Genomic DNA, 19,830 nt, shown 5'->3' on the forward strand with positions numbered 1-19,830 from the left:
AGCTACATGTGCTGCTTCTGTCATTTTGGAGTTTTAATCCCCCCAATGATTTGGGTTTTTTTTTAGATTTCAGATTTTTCTGCAAACCTAGGGCTTTTCTCAGGTTTGTAGAAAAATCTGTCTTGTCTATTCATACCTCCTGTCTGCAGATGTAAGTAACCACAGATTTGGCCATGATGAGAATTAGAATTTGTTCATTTGAGAATTCATTTGTTCTGCTATTTTACCAAGATATTTTTACAGTTTTGACAGATATACATGCTTTACTTACTAAATCACATCTCTCTGTAAGTTACTAGTTCTAGATGGATGAAAGAGTTGGTTAGCGTAGAATGGCAAAAGATAAACAGGAAAGAAATTACGATGTGCCAGGTGCCCACTTTCGTATATCACTATATTTTAAACATTATGTTAAGCAGAAAAAGAGGGATATTCCTTATTTCAGACCATCTATGGGGAACAGAATTAGAGTCTAGAAGATGGCTCTTTTGTGGATTTTTAAAGGGTGAATACCAACCATGGGTGGTTTCAGGGTGGTATCTGTTTTAGAACGCTGCTGTTTTACTGCAGACCAACAGAATTTTGGTTTTTTTTACTGCAAACTTGGTCTGCACTGCAGTAAAACAGCCAAGTTCTAGTCCAGGGGCACCCTGAAGATGAATGGAGTTTGACTCTTGGAAGCTCAAACCATGAAAATCTTTGTTATGTAGTGAGCTAGCGTCAGCTATAGTTGGGCTCCTCAGGTCTGCAGGCTTATTGGTTAGTAGCATTAGCAGCAGCCAATTGGTCCTACTGAATAAGGACCAATCGCTGCCTTGTAAATATGTTGTGCTGTATTCAGTGTATGCAAATGAAGGATCCTAGTTGCATGTGTTCTCATTGGGTGTTGCTGAAAAGGGGCATGTTATTGATGTGTATATATTGGCTCCATCGAGAGCGTGTGTGTGTGTTCTCTTGCCTGCAATAAAGATGTTCTTGTGAGCTGAAATCACTGCCTGGCTGAGATCACTATGAGCCGAATTCACAGAATTTAATAATCTTGTTGGCCTTTAAGTTGCTACTGAACTTGAATCTTGCTGTTCAGCTACAGGTGGGAGAGTGAATCCTTTCACCATGCACTATTTTTTCTGCTTCAGTCATAGATCTGGAGCTGTTCTTTGCCCTGCAGAGGAAACAAATAGACAAAAGCATTGAAATTGATCTCCAATCCACTCTAGCAGCTGCTGTGCAATTCCTTTAAAAAAAAAAAAGCTGGAGATTTGTTCTTGAACCTCCTGACATCATGTCTAGTTTGGCTTTGTAGGGATAGCCCATGTCTAGGTTCACAGATGCTCCCACTTCCTAGTACAACATATCCCAAACCCTCAGAGACCTGGTTTCCAATACTTATTCAGATGAAGATCTTCCAAGGTTTATTAATAAATAAATTATCTATTTTAAAAGAAAATATGAACCAGTAATTGACGAGGTACAAAAGAGGAAGAATTATTCTAGAAATTACCTCAAAGCTTAAATAAGATAATTGACCAAGAAAAGTATTCTCGGAATTTTCTTCTAAAGAATTTTGCAAATATGAATCCCTTAAGGAACAAATACATTAGAAATACAAAGAAAAGATTTAAAAACTCACTTGGCCACAACAATTTTATTTATCTGTTTACATTATTTATCGGCCACCTTTCTTCTGGAGACTCAAGGCAGAATTTACACAGTGTAAGTCTATACAATAATGGTTGGGACATTCAATGAACAACGCAAAGGAGTATGGATTACAGAAATTTGAAAACAAGCAGAAATCTGATACAGAGTTGAAACAAAGTATAGACATGACATATTAAATAATACAGAAGCTACCAGTAGGAGCATACTTACAGCAATGGATGTACGCAGTAGTATAGTCCACAGCCCCTGTCCCTTTACCAAAGTATGTCTCTGAATCAGAACAGCCCCCCTAGTTGTGTAAAAAATCCTTCCAGAATAATTCAGTCTTGCATAGTTTTCAGAAAGAAAGGGGAATGGACCCCTCCTAACTCCATCAGGCAGGCCACTCCATAAAGTGGGTGCTAGAACAGACAACACATGTATATGCATAGTTGTTGATTTTGCCCATTTGCAGGGCAGTGCCTGCAAAAGGCCCTGTTCAGATGAGTGATTTTGCCATGGCAGAGCACAGGGAGAGAAGCAGTCCTGTAGCTATGAGGGACCGAGGCCATGAAAGGCTTTGTATGAGTGGAGACAGCTTATTTCTGTATTTCAAATTAGCAAACAGAAATGATCGTAGTATAAAAAACTGATTCTGCCCCAAGAAATTTGAAATAGCCAGTCTTTCCACCCTGAAAAACAATCCCTACCTCCATTTCCAAGACCACTTTCTTCCTCCAAAATTGTTCTCTGTGGCATGCTCAATTTCCAGCGTTTAAAAACATTAAAATAGCTTTCCTCGTGACATCTGTGAAAGGCCCAATGTGCTAAGTACTAAAACTAAAAAAGTTTTATTGCACAGTCATGCCTGATGTCACAATCTGCTCAGCAATTTGGCCAGTTGGGGAGGCTTCTTGCTTTGTACAAGTGGACCATAAAACTTTGCAGACATAATCTGCAGTTCCTCAATAAGAAAGAACATTCTTTTAACAGTGGAAAAATTAGACTTAGCCAATGAAAACCAATGCTATTTTAAATGCAGGCTAGCCATGTCACCTAATAAAATATTCAACATCCTTAGAACCACGAGGACTTCATGAACCTTTGTGGCAACTCCTGGCCACTCTTTCTGCTGAATATTATGGATGTAATCTGTCTTGATTGTGATGATAGAGCGTGCAATTGCAGCAACATTAAATGAATTTCAGTTTGGAATAAAAATCTGAGATCTATTGGAAGGCTTTGAAGTGTGATGTTTATGACAGGCCTAATATGTTATGGCTAGCACAGGAACATGAACATTCTTGTCCATATGTCATTAGGAGGTCATTTGGGGAGTTTTGGTTGCAGCGGCACCAAATTTAATTTCCTTTGAGGGGACAGCATTGCAGACAAGAGAGTGCTGGCAAATCAGCATGTCTTTGTTATTTTTCTTTATTCACACATACACAAATAGGGGGCAGGAGGGAGCAACGAGGCACTTACTTGCATGAGGTAGTTACCCCACTACCTTACGTCAGATCTTGGAGAGAGAGAGAGATGGACAGAGACTTGTGTGGAAGGCATTCCTTTGGAAACAGACACATGGACACCAAGAGTATTTTTGTCTATTTCAAAGTAATGCTCTAACCACTAAACTACAGAACCGTATAGAAATGGTTGTTCTCTTCCTCAGTCTCTTTCTTACAGGATGACAGACTCCTGACTGAAGAGAAGTCAGAAGTCACTAATCTGTTTGTCCTTCATATTGTAAAATTTTAAGTGGGCATTGATCCAACTATTGTAACATCTCTATTCAAAGATGTACATCAAGAAGTGACGTCTGACACAGGTTGGACACTCGTCAGCTTCCCTCAAGTTTTGATGGGAAATGTAGGCATCCTGGTCTTGCAGCTGTAATGGAGAGCCAAGCTGTAAAACCTGGACGCCTACATTTCCCATCAAAACTTGAGGGAAGCTGACGAGTGTCCAACCTGTGTAAGTCGTCACTTGTAGCTTGGCTCTAACTTGTTTTGCAAATATGAAAATAAAAGCAATTGACAGGTCTGCATTCCTTTTTCAAACAATATCTGTTTCAGTCAAGGGTCTGCAACAGTCTTCTACATATAGACAATCCCATCCCATACATTTCATGTGTCATAAAATGATTTCATGTGTCATAAAAGTTATTGTTTTATTTCTGAAATGTCATAACAGTCCATACAAGAGTGGGACCCACAAAGACTCTTGGGGAAGTGCCTCCAAGTAGACATATGAAGTTAGCAAGGTGAGGGGGGATTTCCTCAATTTGCCACCATTTTGATTCCGCCAGCCTTTCACTTACTTTTTGTCGTACGAGAGTACTCAAATGTGAGTGGCATACACTGTAAACCCATGTAGCAGGCCTCATGTTCTTAGGGCATTATGCTCCTTTGCCTGACAGTGCCTTAAGTGTCAGTGGGAGCAAAGGGGGGATGTCAGCGCACTGATGTCACTCCCTGAAAAAAACAGACGTGACTTTATGGATGCTTTCAAATTTACAAAAACTCTTATGGTTTTACAGTGTCAGACCCCACCTCTAATTACTCCTGGGAGTTGTTAGCTGTGGCTTGGCAACCCTACCTGTTCTCCAGTAGTCTTGCCAGGTTCCTGCTGATGGTGGGCAATCTTCCAGTGATTGTAGCATCTGACCACCCATTGCTGGTAATCAGTGGGAGGAGGCAGGACACCCAGAGTTTGCCCACCATTGGCAGAGGCTGGGAGACAGTCTGGGGGAATGGGCATGAACACACCTTCATCCCTGGGCAATGGTGTAACTTCAGGTAAGACCCGGAAGCGACAACTATGTTTTTGGCCAGTTCCTAAAGCATCAGCTCCAGTGTGATGTCATTGCTTCCAGATCAACCAGAAATGGAAGGTGGGCAAGTAACATCGTGTGGGGTCTCAGGACTGCATGGGTGCACTTAAAGCACGCACAAGGGTCCTCCCAGTATGTTCCATGTCTCTCCTTGTCTGCTGGTTGCAAGTAAACCTGGAAACCGTAACTGGATCTTGTGCTGACAGACTCCAATAAATGGTCTGGGAGTTCTCTTAGATCCTACCGTTCCGTTCTGTTGGAAATGCAAGTTTGTAAAACAGTGAAAAGTGCCCCCCCTCCCCCAGTTCCATCTCACACAGGAATTCTTGCCTTTTTTGGGATTAAACTAATCTAGCTACATTGGTGCATGCTATGGTAAGCTCAAGGCTAGAGAACAGTTCAGCAATGCAGCGTACCTCTCCCATCCTGAAATCATTGCGCTGGTTGTCAATACTCTTACCAGTTCAATGCAAGGTAGTGACTATTAGTTTTCGAGCCCAGTACTTTTGCCAGTTCAATACAAGATGCTGGCTATTACTTTTCAAGCCCTTCACAGCCTGGGATTAGAGTTACTATCCCCAGATGGGGCCTGGAGTTCTCCCGGAATTGCAACTGATCTCCAGACTACAGAGATCAGTTCCCCTTTGGAACAGCCTGCTTCAATGTTAGGAATAATCCCATCCCCTTAGCCTTCAGGAAACTCTGCAATGCTAAGCTCTTCAGGAGAGCATTTGAGGACACAGTAATGTGAGTTTGTGGTTCAAGTTTGTCTCTGGTTTCTTTTTATGAGGTTTATTTTACTATTTGGATCTGAAATGTTCTATTTTTTTATGCCACTTTGAGGCCTATTTTAGGAGAAAGGCTGGTTGAAAATATTAGATAAATAAATCTGTAAGTAATACTCCTTTGTAGCCAAACATCTGATACTAGAGTGGTTGGAGTGTCTCCTCTTATTTGGCTAAATGAGACTACACTGTGTGAGCATGTGTACATACTGAGGCCTAGCTGAGATTTCATTTATTCCCTTTTGGAAGTCCATGCTGCAATGGCATAGCCTATGCTTTGCATACAGGAGATCTCAGGTTCAAACCCTGGTAATTCACAGGGGCTCAGAAGGCAGGTTTTGGGAAAGATCTCTGCTGAGGAACTCTGAGGTTCCTTGGAAGCTTATCAGGAGATCCTCAGTCATGGTTGTGGAGCACACATGGAAAGTCAGGGGAAAAGACAAAGGGTGCAGAAAACTCCCACGTGTGGAAGCTCTGTCACCAATGCCTCTGCATTTGTAGCAGTGATGGAAGCACCTCACTGAGCAGCACGAACTCTATTTTGTCCTTCGACTGTAAACTCCACATCATGCTAAGTGCTGTTCTTGGCGGTTCCCTCACCTTGGGAGCAGCATTTTATGAGCATGGGGAGCTGCAGAGGGAGAGGAATGTAGAAGGAGGTTTTGTTCCATAAACTGATCTCCACTTGCAGTACTCTGGACTCAACCTATACATCATGCACAGCAACAAAGAGACCTAATGTGAAAAGGGCTGACTGATTGTAGAAAACCAGTTTCATTTTGAATCCATAGATGTAATTTGATGCATTTCTTTCCCAGCATTCTGTGCATACTATACCATTTGTTTCAGCACATTCAGCATTTTATTGCAATAAAATCAACAATCCCAGTCTTATGATTAAACAATGGCTTGAATGCTCTGATATTATTCAGACATTTATAGTTAACCATAAAATTGAGATACTTTCATTAAACCATTCCAATGTCTGCATTTTTAAAGGTTTTCTAGCTTTCTGTATATCACACGCTTGCTTTAGATTTTTAACATTACTTTGGCCAATCTTCAAGTTACTGTGTTCAAGGATTTGAGATCTGCAGCAGCAAGGCACATATGTATAGCGAGCAACTGAAATACCCTCCAGGGAGAAAATAATCTTGGATTACCTGAAGTCTGAAACAATTAGATGCGTTTCATAAAACTACCAACTTCTGGTTGCCCAGCTCAGCACAAAAGCCACAAAAATGTGGGTCAAATATTTGGCATCCAGCTGACTCATTTCTAAAGGCTCTGCTTGCCAGCTGGAGAAAGTTAATTAGCATAACTTACTAGCTATCACTGTGATGCTTTTGACCAAAGTATGACCCCACAGTGGGGGCTGCCAGAATGTGCAGCCCAGCAGTAGAGCTGCGGCTGTAGCTAAGTCAGCAGTCTCTCATTTGTGAAGGCCTATGGCCACATACAATAAATTCGCATTCATAGTCTCTCATTTTAATAAGGACTTTACTCAATGATAAAAGGCACCGATTCTGTTCTACTCTGAGCGCTCTGTGCTGTGCAGAGATGGGGTGACGGTGGGGCAGTTCAGTTCCATGACTGGAGCCCCACACACGATTGGCAGGATACAGCCCATTGTTCTTCGGTTTTGTAATCTTATCAACATAACCTACTGTGAATTTTGGAATCATTGGTTGTTAATGCAGGTCAAGTTCCCAGCTTTCTTCTCAACAGATAGACTAAGACACTCTAGACACTCATTCCTTGCTATTCAAATTCACTGTCTTTTCCTGAAATCCCAAGTTAATTTAATTATAAAGGATGTGCCTCACATTATAAATTCTTACAAACTATGGCACATCAAACAGTGTGTGTAGTGGTTAAGTGTTGGATTAGGATCTGGGAGATCGAGATTTGAATCTCCACTCTGCCACGGAAGTTCGCTGGATGACCATGGACAGTCACTCTCCTTCAGCCTAACCTACCTCACAGGGTTGTTGTGAGGATAAACTAACAGAGGAGAACAATGTAAGCTGCTTTTGATTCCCACTGGGGAGGTAGGCAGGATACAAATGAGGTAAATAAACTTGTCTATGAAAATACCTTTTTTTGTAATACAAGAATGGCTTTGCAAGTTTCTTGGTCCAGCCTTGTACAGGAGTCTCTAAGGAGTTCCAGATTATGCTTCCAGACATACGTGTCAGGCCAAAAATGTTTGAAATTTGTTGGCTGTTCTCACATCACAAATTAGAGGCATCTTCATTGACAGATATGGATCACCCGCTGCTATGAAATTATGATGCTGGAAGCGGCTCAGCTTAAGGGCAGACTGCCTGGAGGACTGGAACATTCTGCTTGTCACTTGGATTTAAGAGTACTGTTTAATAGTCTAAGCTCTAGGGTATCTTTCACCCCTGATCCTTTCCCGCAAAAATGTATTTAAGCCCTGCAAATGCATGGCAACTATGTTCATTAAAGGATGTAAAGTTTCTTCATAAACCTAATGGATTAGATCCTATGACTCCCTTCCACCAAGCTGGATCCTGTGGCTCCCTTCCACAACATGTTTTCCTTCAACAAAGGTTTCTCTCTGCCAGAATTTCTCCATCAGAAAAAAATGTTCTCCATTGGAGGAAAACTTGGCAGTGGAGCGTCATGGGATCCAACCCTACCTTTTAAAGATTCTCATCATCTTGAGTTGCCACATTTTACATGGCATTTTCTGTCTGATTTACTGAAAAGTTTCTTGATACAAAATGCACAGGGCTTTTAGTCCACTAAAACTAGTCCACTGAAGGAACTCGTTTTTTAAAAATGCAATTCCTACAGCCTGGCCAGATTAAAAAAAAAATAATGCATCACAGCTGGTCTCTTGTGACTCGGCAGATTAATACATATGGCCAGGACAGAAGAAAGCTGAGAAGGCAGAAAATCTTTTAAGCCCTTTCACATTATGAATGTATCAGATGAAAAAATGCAGCAATTTCCTGAGGCCTATTAAAGGCATTAGCATCCTCTTCCGAGTGAGCACATTCAAGATATTAAGTGACTGACTACTCAAAGAAACAGAAATCTTTTCAATTGGAACTTGAGAAATAATCTGGGGAGCAAAAGACTCATTTGATCCTATGGGCTGCATCCTCTTCACCCAACTGTTCCTCAGACACCTTTTCCAAGGAAAGCAAACAATTACTTCTTGAACTACACCTATGATATGTCTCCTCCATCTCAGTAGACGAGCTACTCTCATTCCTTGTCCTCTTCAACTTAAGGCCATTGATAAAAGTCAGACAGACAAGATAAATGGCTGATTCATCATTTGCCTAGGAAGTACTATGGAGAAGCATTTCCTGCTCCTGAGATGGAAGTTGAAAAGAGGGGGATCCCCAAGATCAAAGATTTCCATTGAACTGTCAACTAAACATCCTCCTGTCAACTAAACATAGTTCTACTCAGTACAGGGCTCCTGTTCCAGAAATGACATGGAAACAAATCCCCGTGTCTCTCCATGCATAACTATATTAGGTTGCTGCAGCCAAAATAATAGTAACCCTTGTGGCACTTTAAAGACTCATATTGTAGCATAATCTTCCATGGACCAGAATCCACTTTGTCAGTGATATATTTAGTTGGCAGACAGATTGATACTGAAGGCACCAACTGCAAGAGGGAAGGGGGAAGGTATTACAAAGAGAGGCCAGAAGGCATCATTTCCCAAGACAAGGTAGGCTACAAAGCACAGGCAAATCTAGTCAACGAGTAAACAATCTGTTCAGGAGTGGCTATAGACTTTTGCAGCATGGGAATGTACATACATACATACTTATATGTACACCATCTGATGAAATGGGCTTCGGTGAAAGTTCATGCCACAATATATTGATTGGTATTTAAGGTGCTGCAAGACATTTTATTAAAATGAAAACAGTAATCCTACACACATTTCCTTGGAAGTTCAGCTTAAATCAGTGGATCTCCCTTGCAAGTCAATATGATAAGGAATAGAACATAGAATTGAATTCACATGGCTGTTGACTAGTACAAATATTTGCAAAATACAGGCTTAGTGCAACAGTCTGGTTAAATACAGTTAATGTTAAACCCTTTTGTTGTACTGAAGAGTCCTTGAAACCTTTCCATCATGATTTCCAAGAAACAACTGCACTCCTGCCCAAGAATAAGAATGGCTGCTTGTGTAAGATAAATTCACAGGGGCTCAACAATTAACTTACCAGTAACATTCACGACCAAGAAGCTTATAAGACAAGCCTGAGGTTCAACTGTATAGTAGGATTCATGGCTTTGAAATTCCCAGCACAAAGTTTCAAGCACTTCCTTGCTGAATAATTATTCCTCTTCATGCATTTCAGATTAACCAAGGATACAGCTATTCAAGAATATTCCAAGGATGCAGGCTCCATTGTTTGCATGCCCCCCTTCCCCCCTAGTGCTTGGCTTCTGGGGAACAAATACAGAGCCACCTAAGCCTTTCTTTCAGACACACCAGAAGATCATGTTATCACTGCATATCATGAGAACTCCTCCATATGTTTGTCAAAAGATCATCCAATATATTATCTTTTTACAAGGTGCACCGAGAAGTTGACTCATTTGTAATCATCACCATACCCAGGCAGGAGTGTTTTTATTTGCTTAAAAATTTGTTTGTAGTGGCACCAATGAGAAGCACTGGAGGTTATAAGCAGCAGGGGCCATGTCATCACACCCCGTAAATATTGTATAGCATTAAGGCTGCACTCAAGTGACCCTGCTTGCAAGGAACACTGCTGTCTGATGAACCATAGGGTAGGCCTAGAGATGGATGGAGAAAAAGGCATCAGAAGGAACCAAGCTGAAAATGAAACTGCCGATATTGTAATGCCCCTCTGTATAGATCTATGGTGCAAAAACCACAGAGGAGGAGGAAAAACAGTCAAGTAATAAGTACGGATATAAGTAGTGTTTTCTAATATATTTAAAGTAATCAATGCTCTAATTAAATGAATTCATAAGTATGAAAGTGCTTATAAATATAAATACAGATCATGCTATGTAAACAATATGAAGGGTACAGTCATTACTGAAAATCTAGTATCTGTTTTATCCTTTTTTCTTTCAAAGCAGCTGAGAGGAAGATGTGAGATCATCCAGACAGTAAATGTCCAAGGTAAGTATCCACAAAAGTCAAAATGAGTATTGTAAAGTCTTATCTCTTTCCTTCTGTAGGTCATGCCAGAAAGCCAGACTGCCCTCCAGGGCAAGGAACCCTCGTGAGTCCATCTGTACAGCATGCTCTTCTCATACAGTGCAATGGGTCTCTCTAGTGGCACTGTATGAGAAGAGCATGCTGTATGGGGATTGACTCATGAGGTGATCCCTTAAACCACCCCTGAAGAAGTCCAGCCTACGAAACACCAAGTCCTGTTGCCAGCCCTGTGTTGGTGCAGGGGGGCGGGGAGGAGGGTTCCATATTTATTACTTGACTGTTTTTCCTCCTCCTATTGTGGTTTTCCACCTTTTTTTTTGCTTTTGTCTGGTGTAGGAGGTGCCTCTTTTGGGATATTCATATAGATCTCTGGTGCAGCATCATTTGGAATACTGTGCAGTTTTGACCACTAACTCAAAAGGGACATTAGATAACTGAAAAAAAGTACAGAAGGGGGCAACCAAGGTGATCAGGGGGGTTGGTGCACCTTTTCTATGAAGGCTAGATACTGGGACTTTTCAGTTTTGAAAAAAGGTGACTGAGAGAGCGACATGATAGAGACTTACAAATTATGCATAGGGCAGAGAAAATGGATAGAGAATTTCTCCTCCCTCTCCCAAAATACTAGAACTTGAGGGCACCCAATGAAGTTGATGAACATCAGATTCAGGAAGGACAAAAAGAAGTCTCTCTTTACTCAGTGATTAAAAAGTGGAATTTGCTACCAGAGGATGTAATAAATGGCTTTAAGAGAGGCCGAGACAGATTTACGGAGAATACATCTATCAGTGGCTACTAGCCATGGTGATTAAAGGGAACCTCCACATTCAGAGACAGTAAACCTCTGAATACCAGTGCTGGGAGGCAACATCAGAGGAAGGCCTCAGCCTCTGTGCCTTGTTGCTGACCCTCCAGGGTAACTGGTTGGCTGGCCATTGTGCAAGATGGGAAGCTGGACAGGAAGTTGGTTTGATCCAGCAAGGCTCTTCTTACAGTCTTCTGTTCAAGAAGAAGCAGAATGTTCCCTTTTTTGCATTAGGCCCAGAGCAATCTAAATCTTTCATGTCTAGCTAAGAATGCCTCTCAAAAATACAGGCAGCTCAGACACACTCGAGTTGACAGCCAAGTTTACAACAGAATTAAACCTTCATGGCCATCTGCACAAATATGCTGAGCACTTCAGAACTGCATTAGATACATACAAAATTCTTATTACTCCATGCCATGGAATTCCATGCTGAGATACAAGATACATGGCCATCTCCCACATTCCTCTCTTCTCAGGCACATGCAGGTGCTTGTTCACAGAGGGAAATGAAAACTTCGGCAAATTGAACAACATTTGTTGGAGAGTTGCAAAGGAAGGCAACGTGAATCAGCCTCTCTGGTTATTATTCTTTTAATACAAATAGCTTTTATTTGCTTACTGACTTAGAGGCAACAGTATGTGGTGTCAGATTTTAGATGATCTCATCTTGTCTATTAAGAGCTGAAGTCAATAACCAAATATTTATACGAGTTTTAAAAATAAATTAATATGCTCGCTCTACGTTTCTTCTCTTCAGTATCATTCTCCTTTAGCACATGGCTGAGATGGATCAGAAAAAGCCTAGGTATGAAAAGGCATTGAGATGTGTATCTGGATACGGCACCATCACCACTCTGGCACTTATTTCAAAACCTTTCGACACCACTCTCATAAGACAAGAAAGCTACCAGCCACTGTGACTGCAGGGATCCTCCTGTTGGAAGCAGCAAACCTCTGGATACGAATGCTAAAAGGCAACAGCAGGAGAAGCCTTGGCCTCTGCACCCTTTTCATTAGCTCTCCAGGGCAACTGCTTGGCCACTGTGCGAAACACACTGTTGGACTGCATGGACCACTGGCCAAATCCAACAGGGCTTTATGTTCTTAATCTGAGGAGTTCTGAAGCTGCGAGGAGGCAAGCACCTATCCCCACAGCATTTCCAAAGGCGAAGGGCACAGACATGAAAGGGAAAAGAGAGTAAAAGGACGGCCATATAAGACTAAAAAACACCATTTGGAGAGATTTAAAAAGCACTGCATTCCAGAATTTCAACATTTCATTAAAAAATAAACATGACTGTGGTGTATCATAAAGACTAACATTTTTTAAATTCTAAAATAAGCTTTTGTGGACTTCAGCCCACTTGGTTTATGCCGTAGTCAATCACAGTATATGGTATAAAAATGCTAATATTTAAGATGCTAGAGATTCCAGTTTATTTTTGATGTAAGAGATTAACATGGCCAACCTCTGGAAATGCTTCATTAAATCACTAATATTCCATTCTTGGACAAGATACTGGAGTGGGGGATAGCAATTCAGCTCCAAGGGGTCTTGGATGATTCTGATGATCAAGATCAATTTAAATCTGAGCCATTTTGGGCACTAAGAGACAGACAGGGGAAGTGTATCCTTTTTGTTTCTCCTGGAATTCTTGGCAACTTTCAGTGCTGCCAACCATGATATTTTAGATTACCTTGTGTGAGGGGTATCTTGCAACAGTATTCCAGCCCTTTTGATGGGCAGATTCTAGAATATAGCCCTGGGAGACTACTGCTCCATTCCATAGCTCCTGATGCTTCCATTTTGTCTCCTATACTGTTTTAACAACTGCAAAAAGCCACTGGGGATGTTATCCAGGAGAGCTGAGGTGCAGTGAGGTACAGAGAAAGTAATCAATTTCACAAACACCCGCTTCACTAAGCAAATAAAACTTTGGAATGCTAAGAGCTTGAAATATACTTTAGCCAAGAGCTTGAAATATACTTGCAAGCAGATTAAAGTCTCAATTTAAAGCAACCTAATATCGTTTAATTGTTATAGCAACCAATTAAATATGCAAATATGTTCAGGAAATACATGAATTACAAATTTTGGAAGCTGATTTAATATCAAATCTTTTAAACTGTTTTTTTTGTGGAAACTAAAATCTCCTCAAAATGAATTCAACCTGCATAAAGACTTCACAGCATTCTTATTATCATGCAACAGTTCTGCTACATACTTTCATAAGCATTTGGGACTAATAGTTCTTACTTCAGAATGACACAGATACTTCTTCACATTTAGTTAGCACTAACTGTGTGCCAGGCGCTCATACCCAAGAGTCTCTTATTCCATTGAAGAGAATGCTGCTACACAGCAAATAAATTCTACATATATAGGCATCTACATACATGAAAATACATAGCTCCAAATTTAGGGCTCTTAAACCTATGTATACACTGAATTGTGCTGAGGCACTATTCCTCTAGGATTTTGACAGGAGATGGTATTATCTTTGCAATTAACTCAAGAAGGCGACTAGAATTCCCAATCTGAGGGACTGGTCTCCAAGTATTTGGGAAGTTTACTAAAGAACACTGGCCATGCTTATGATGCTGGAAATCTGGGAGAGATCTCAAGTAGCCACAAGACAAACCTCCAGGCTATTTGGCATAACTTCTCATGGGGAACCTCGCTGGCTTGCCATGACTTGGCATTTGATTTGATTTCATTCCCTAAAAAGTATTTTGGTTTATTGAGGATGGGAGTCCCCTCATGGCTAACTGGCATCTCTGGACACATGTTTGCTGGGCAGCGCAATTTACCTTATATCCATATCTCCTACAGCCTTGAGGGTAACACCTCACCAATTAGAAAGCATGTTAGAAACACCTGTGTTTGACTTTCTGTATGGAGCAATCCCAATAGTACTGTTTAATATATAGGGTGAAGGGAGACTGTAATATCTAGGGTGGAGGGGGACTGCTTGCAGTAAGCTTATCACCATCAAAACATGATGATTTCTGAAGCTCTCTGCTCATGAACAACTCAAGCAGTGCAGAATGGATGTGTAAACTTCTCAGTTAAACTCAATGTAAGTGCACATCATTTCTGTGGAATAAGAATGGCGATATTATATCAAAACAAAATTCCTCATACAACTAAGGCCTTTCAAACATTTTATTACAAAACATCTGGATATTTGCTAACCAAATACTTGAGCACAAGTGCCGACTTGAGAGTTTATGGGACTCTCTAAGCAGCTTCTAACAGGCACCTGAAGAATCTCATGGACAAGAGAACTTCCCTCGGTCATAAGGCCTACGAAGAAACCTCTCATACCACGCCCACTTTGTCAGACTTTCCCAATAAACTGGGGAAATCAGCTGAGCTGTGACATAAGTCAGACACCATTCCAAGAAATCTGCCAGAGGCTTGTGTCTGGATATTCCTAGAAACCAACAATGAATAGTTCTTCCAGTTGTGTCAACTGTGAGTTGTGTTGCAGTGACAACAGGCACTGTGAGTTATTACTAAAGTTGATTTACCATGTAGTGCTCAATGATCTTTTGCTGACAAGTGATCAGCTTCATGCTTGTATGCTGAATGCTTTTATTCAAACCCCTTTCTAGAAGGCTTTCTAGCAGACAGCAGTCTCCCAGGAAACCAAGTACCCCTCAAAGGCCCTTCTTCCTACTGCTATACTCCTACCACCAGTTTCACTAAAATCACACCCTTTCCCCCCAGTGGTTCCTCCAAGAGAGGCAAACCCCAAACACATAATTAGCAAAGACAGATGCTACTTCTGCCCAGAGCAATACTTCACATTTTCTTATTCTTCCATACCAGGTAGAAACCACACATGACCTTTACCAATCATTTCCCTCAGTCATGGTTGATATTAGCAGACAAGCTGCAGTCCTGCAACAGTTATGTAGCTCACTGCCAATCAGTTTCAGCCTGGGTTTTGCAATTGCAGCCACTCTAAAGCCAGAAATGCACTGCAAAAGAAAAAGGGGACAAAAAAATCAGATTATACAGTTTAAAACAGCTGCTGCATGATTAGAAAATTACATGTCTCCATTTCCAGATAGTTACCCTCTGAATGTCAAGGCTTGCATAAAATGACCAACTGAAACAGAAAAAAAAATGAGGCCATATGACTAGGATTAGGGGTAGAAATTAAGGGCCTTTAGTCCATCTGAATTACAACCTGATCCTATGCAGGAACTGTAGACCACAGATTGTGAAATAGAGTTCCAAGTATTGCCACAGCAAAAGGTCTATAATTTGGGGACTGGATTCTGTGGAACTTTCCCACAAACAGCAGCACTTTTCTCCAGCACAAGGAGCCTTCTGCTAGTACAAGAGGCTCTTCTTCCAGTGGAAAAGTTCTACTGGATCCAACTTTTTGTCTACCCTTGGTAGCCCCCATGGAAGTATTTGTAGCCATCCTTCCTTGGAGTGGTCAAGGGATTATGAAGCAGCAGATTGGCTTGCTGCTTTGGAGTACCACCAACATACAGTGTAATGTCAGGGAGCTCCCTGCCTTTGTCCTCAGCTACAGAAGTGCAGGGGCTCCCCCTGTTCTTCTCCTTGGCTTGGGAGGGCACTTCTATGCCCGGGGGGCAGGGAGAGTATTCTTCACCCTTACCTTGCACTTCAGTTTGGGAGCATTTCAGAAGAGTGAGGACAGAAATAAGCCTTTTCCTTTCCCTCACCATTTCTGGATCCCTCACACAAGGGGGTCAGCGTTTATCTCTCAAGAGTGCAGGAATACACCCCTCACATCATCTATGATACTGAAGTATTAGAAAAGGCATCTGTGTGGTGCTGAGGCCTTTTGATCTGTTCATTGATATTCTGCTTACCCTACAAGGAGGCAAGCCAGGTGGGCTTTATGACTGGTGGAAGTACTGCAAACTGCCTGCTCCATGCCTTGATTGTGTGTTATGTGCCACCTTAACGTGGTGAGGGGGTTTGAGTGTGTCAGTGAAGCTGAGAGCAACACCACCAGGAGCACAGGCTTGGTCAAGACTAGTCTAAACTCCTGGAAGAGTCACTCACGGTGGAATGGTCAAAGCTGAGACACCAGGCTAAGATGTATCCACCCCCTTCAGAAATCAACGGTCACATCAGCAGAAGAGAACTGAATGTTCCAATGGTGATGGGAGCGGAGGAATTCTTGAAGGTTAGCTACTGGGCAGCAGCAGTAGTGGAAGGTTACACTGGTGAAGGATGCCTTGATTATACTGGGTATAAATGGGTGGCACAGCACCAAAATCTTAACATTACCAAGAAACAGCATGAAGTGCACTACAACGTATCTACATCATATGATCATGTCAGCAGAATTTCATTCTAACTCAACTGGGACAGCATTCCTCTGTAAACTAACGGATGCAGTTCTTCATACTTTTGAAATACTGCTAGACCCAACTTTACAGAATCAGTGCCAGACATTAAAAGAGGTACAGGTCAGACCTACTTCAACACTCACTGCTCCATGACTGAGTAGACAGTTGAGCGACAGATGGACTGAGAAAGGTCACTGATCTTATCTGCGGATAGCTCTAGATATGTAGTTTCCCTGGCCACCTATTTATTTTGACTGGAGATACCCAGGCATAGGAAGGCACTTTCATTGGCAAGAAATCAAGTCCTCCCCTTGGCAGTTTTAGAGGGGCGTTATAAAAAGGTTCAGATGGAAGATCGATTGTATCCTTGTGGTTCAGGGGAGACTGAATCTATAGAACATGTTTTATTACACTGCGCCTTTTACCAAGAAATCTGTAACAAGTTTATCTTCCCTATAATTAGAAGGTACCCTGGTAGTTTGGAATTAGTGTATACCAGAATATTATTAATAGATGAAAATGTAATGGTTATAGTGTGCAATCTGAAGTTTTTCGCATCAGCCTATAAAATTATATAAAAAATATAGGTATAAAAAATAATTGATGGAAGCCAACATAGTAATTTTTAGTCATGTGTACTAGAATAATTTTTATTTTTGAGCTCCTGTACTTATGACTGCTGTTATGTTTTATGCTGGTCTAGAACAATGTTAATAAAGATTGATTGACTGAGTAGACAAGCAATGATCAAACTAATATTCGTGTCCAGTAGTCTGCAGCCTATGGCTCCTGAGTCAAATGTGGCTCAGTACAGAACCAAGCATGTTTTTTTTTTAAAAAAAAATGTTATCTTTAAGTTAAGGTATTTTGGAGAGGTAAGTGGGATGGCTAGAACAACCAGTGTGCGAAGGGAATGACAAGCAAAGATTTATGGGACTAAAGAACTTCTTAGAGATGCTTTAGGGAAAAGGAATGACAGAGGTGAACAGCTGCCAGTAATCTATGTGAGAACCATGCACAGATAAATGCCAGTGCACTAATAAAGCACTCACAACAATCAGTGTTGGGACTGTGGAAATTTTATGGATTAATAAGCCACCTGTCAATTATTAGTTGTAGTTTCATTTATGCAAATAGGCTTTCCTATTCTAGCTCTTTTTCTGAATTTTGACAACATTTGGCTCCTTAATCATAAAAGGCTGTTGACCTCTGCGCTTGCCTATTAAAAGGCTTACGGCTGCTGATAAAGTAAGCCTAGTAGCATAAAACCAACTTTCCAGTGGCAAAGGTGTTCCGTCAAGGAGGTCAGCAAACTCTGTTATCACAGTTTGTTCTTTCTCCTGGCAGCAATTCTGGTGCTAGTTCAGCACTGAATATCACATTCTGGCCTTCTGGCTAGTCTAATTTACATTCTTTGTATAAGTGATGACACAAAAGGTTACAAGTGCATGTAAGTGTTGCCAACAAACCTCCACACTTAGTTACATAGGAGGGAAGAGAAGGGGGACAGCAATACCAGACCTTACGAGGTATCTTGTGATGGAGCAGGAGGATCCTGATTCTCAGGCTCTGGAGGAGGCGCTGGCACCGATTCTTCTTTCTTCTGTGCAGCCAGGAACTCATGAATTGCCTTCTCTATTTGCGGCCTGAAGATGTGGTTTAGTTTTGGATCTACCACCTGAGAAATAATTCTGTCCACTCCAGCTTCCAGCATCCCTGACCTGGGGCAAAGACAAAGAAGTCATTCAGCTCCTCCAAAAATACTCCCCTCCTACCCTCACCAGGAGCTCTCCTGAGCTGTCATGTCAGCTTCAATTAGCACTAACACGGTGTGAACGACTGCTCTCTTGGTAGGTCCTCCATGGGAGAGTTATTCCATCCGCTGCCAAGAAAACCAGCAGGGTTTGAACCCACCACCTCCCAGGGCCTCTACAAAACTGACGGCAGACATCTGGTCACCCAATCTCTTAAAAGGTACATTGGAGAGGATTCATTGCAGGGTATAAGTGGCAAACAAAGCAGTAAGCAAACAGAAATGTTTCTTGGCAGAAACCATAGCTGGGGAGACGAGAACACATCTTGGAGGAGATAGGTGGAATAGGAGGGGAGGGGATTTTCTTGGCTGGTACATTTACAACAAAAAACTAGAAAGGCAGCCTTCACCCCAAGACCAGCCACCATCACCTGCTCTTTACATATGCCAGTCTAGACACATGGGCACTTTTTACAAGACAAACACAAACAAACACATGCAGCAAAAGACAAAGAGCTTTTTTGGAAACAGCATGTCACAAACCACGGAGTGACTTATTACTTCAAGGGCTGTGTCACATAAAGAGAAGGCATGAGCTGTCTGGTAGGGTTAAGTCATGTCTGCAACAGACCAGGGGAGGCAAAACAGACACTGACTAGCATTTGGGAAAGCAGCTGTAAGCCAAAGGTGACCCTGGCAGGGTAGAGGACTGACAGACAGCAGACATTGCTTTAAGGCCATGTGGGCATCATGTTCAAATCTTATTTTTGATAAGGAGTATTTCTGGTCTGCCACAACAGCCAAGACTGACCTTCATCAGATGTATTCTGATGCATATGCAAGTCTTGCAATTGGTTGGCTGAGCCATGTTCTGAAACAGCAGTTGCTTACAATGCAAATGAATATTATAATAGTGCCAGCATGGAGGACACACTTGCAATAATGGTAGAAGTACTCTTGACACAGACTGTTTGCAATGAAGCCGCTTGCCACAAATGATGAAGCACGCAGCACAAGTAGCCTTTGCTCTGAGGCTCACACACCTCACACACACATGAAGGTCAGGGAGAAGCAAGCTCCAGTCTCCTGCACTATGTTTGTTTGTGAGGTGTATTTCATAATGGAAAGCAATGAAACTGGGACATTACCATGAGCATGCATCTGAAAGAGAACAGTATTCAAAATGTGCTGTGGAATGTTCAGTTTTTTCTTACCCACAGCTTTACAAATACGGAAATGCTTAGGATTTAATCTGAGCACATTGCTGATGGAACAACACAGCCAGCAAAAGATGAAAATCAACTGACTAAAGGATGATAAACTAGCATGTTCACAGCCTGCGATCACTGATGTCATCTACATCCATTTCATACAGACAGGTCATGGCAGCCCATGACAGTATCAAAGGGAAACAGAACAGGATTTTCACTACAATTGCTCCGAGCTTCTGGAATGACCTCCTGA

The 19,830-nt window shown here is 41.6% G+C and overlaps 1 protein-coding gene across 3 annotated transcripts in view; it reads right to left on the reverse strand.

Moving 5' to 3' along the window:
- Positions 1 to 1,070: 1,070 nt before the first annotated feature.
- Positions 1,071 to 19,830, reverse strand: part of BOD1 (biorientation of chromosomes in cell division 1) — a 29,070-nt gene continuing 10,310 nt past the window's right edge. The window contains exons 3-4 of one of the 3 annotated variants that reach the window (XM_054978298.1): positions 18,140 to 18,334; positions 1,071 to 1,162 (exon numbers count right to left, since the gene is read on the reverse strand). In XM_054978298.1, the coding sequence (XP_054834273.1) occupies positions 1,081 to 1,162; positions 18,140 to 18,334 (277 nt within the window). In that variant the 3' untranslated portion in view covers positions 1,071 to 1,080. Of the gene's footprint in view, positions 1,163 to 13,372; positions 15,258 to 18,134; positions 18,335 to 19,830 lie in introns of those variants that run through there. The other 2 variants (XM_054978300.1, XM_054978301.1) reach the window with 2 other exon arrangements.

This window comes from Eublepharis macularius, chromosome 4 (genome assembly GCF_028583425.1).
Source record: "Eublepharis macularius isolate TG4126 chromosome 4, MPM_Emac_v1.0, whole genome shotgun sequence".
In the NCBI taxonomy this organism is placed as follows: domain Eukaryota; kingdom Metazoa; phylum Chordata; class Lepidosauria; order Squamata; family Eublepharidae; genus Eublepharis; species Eublepharis macularius.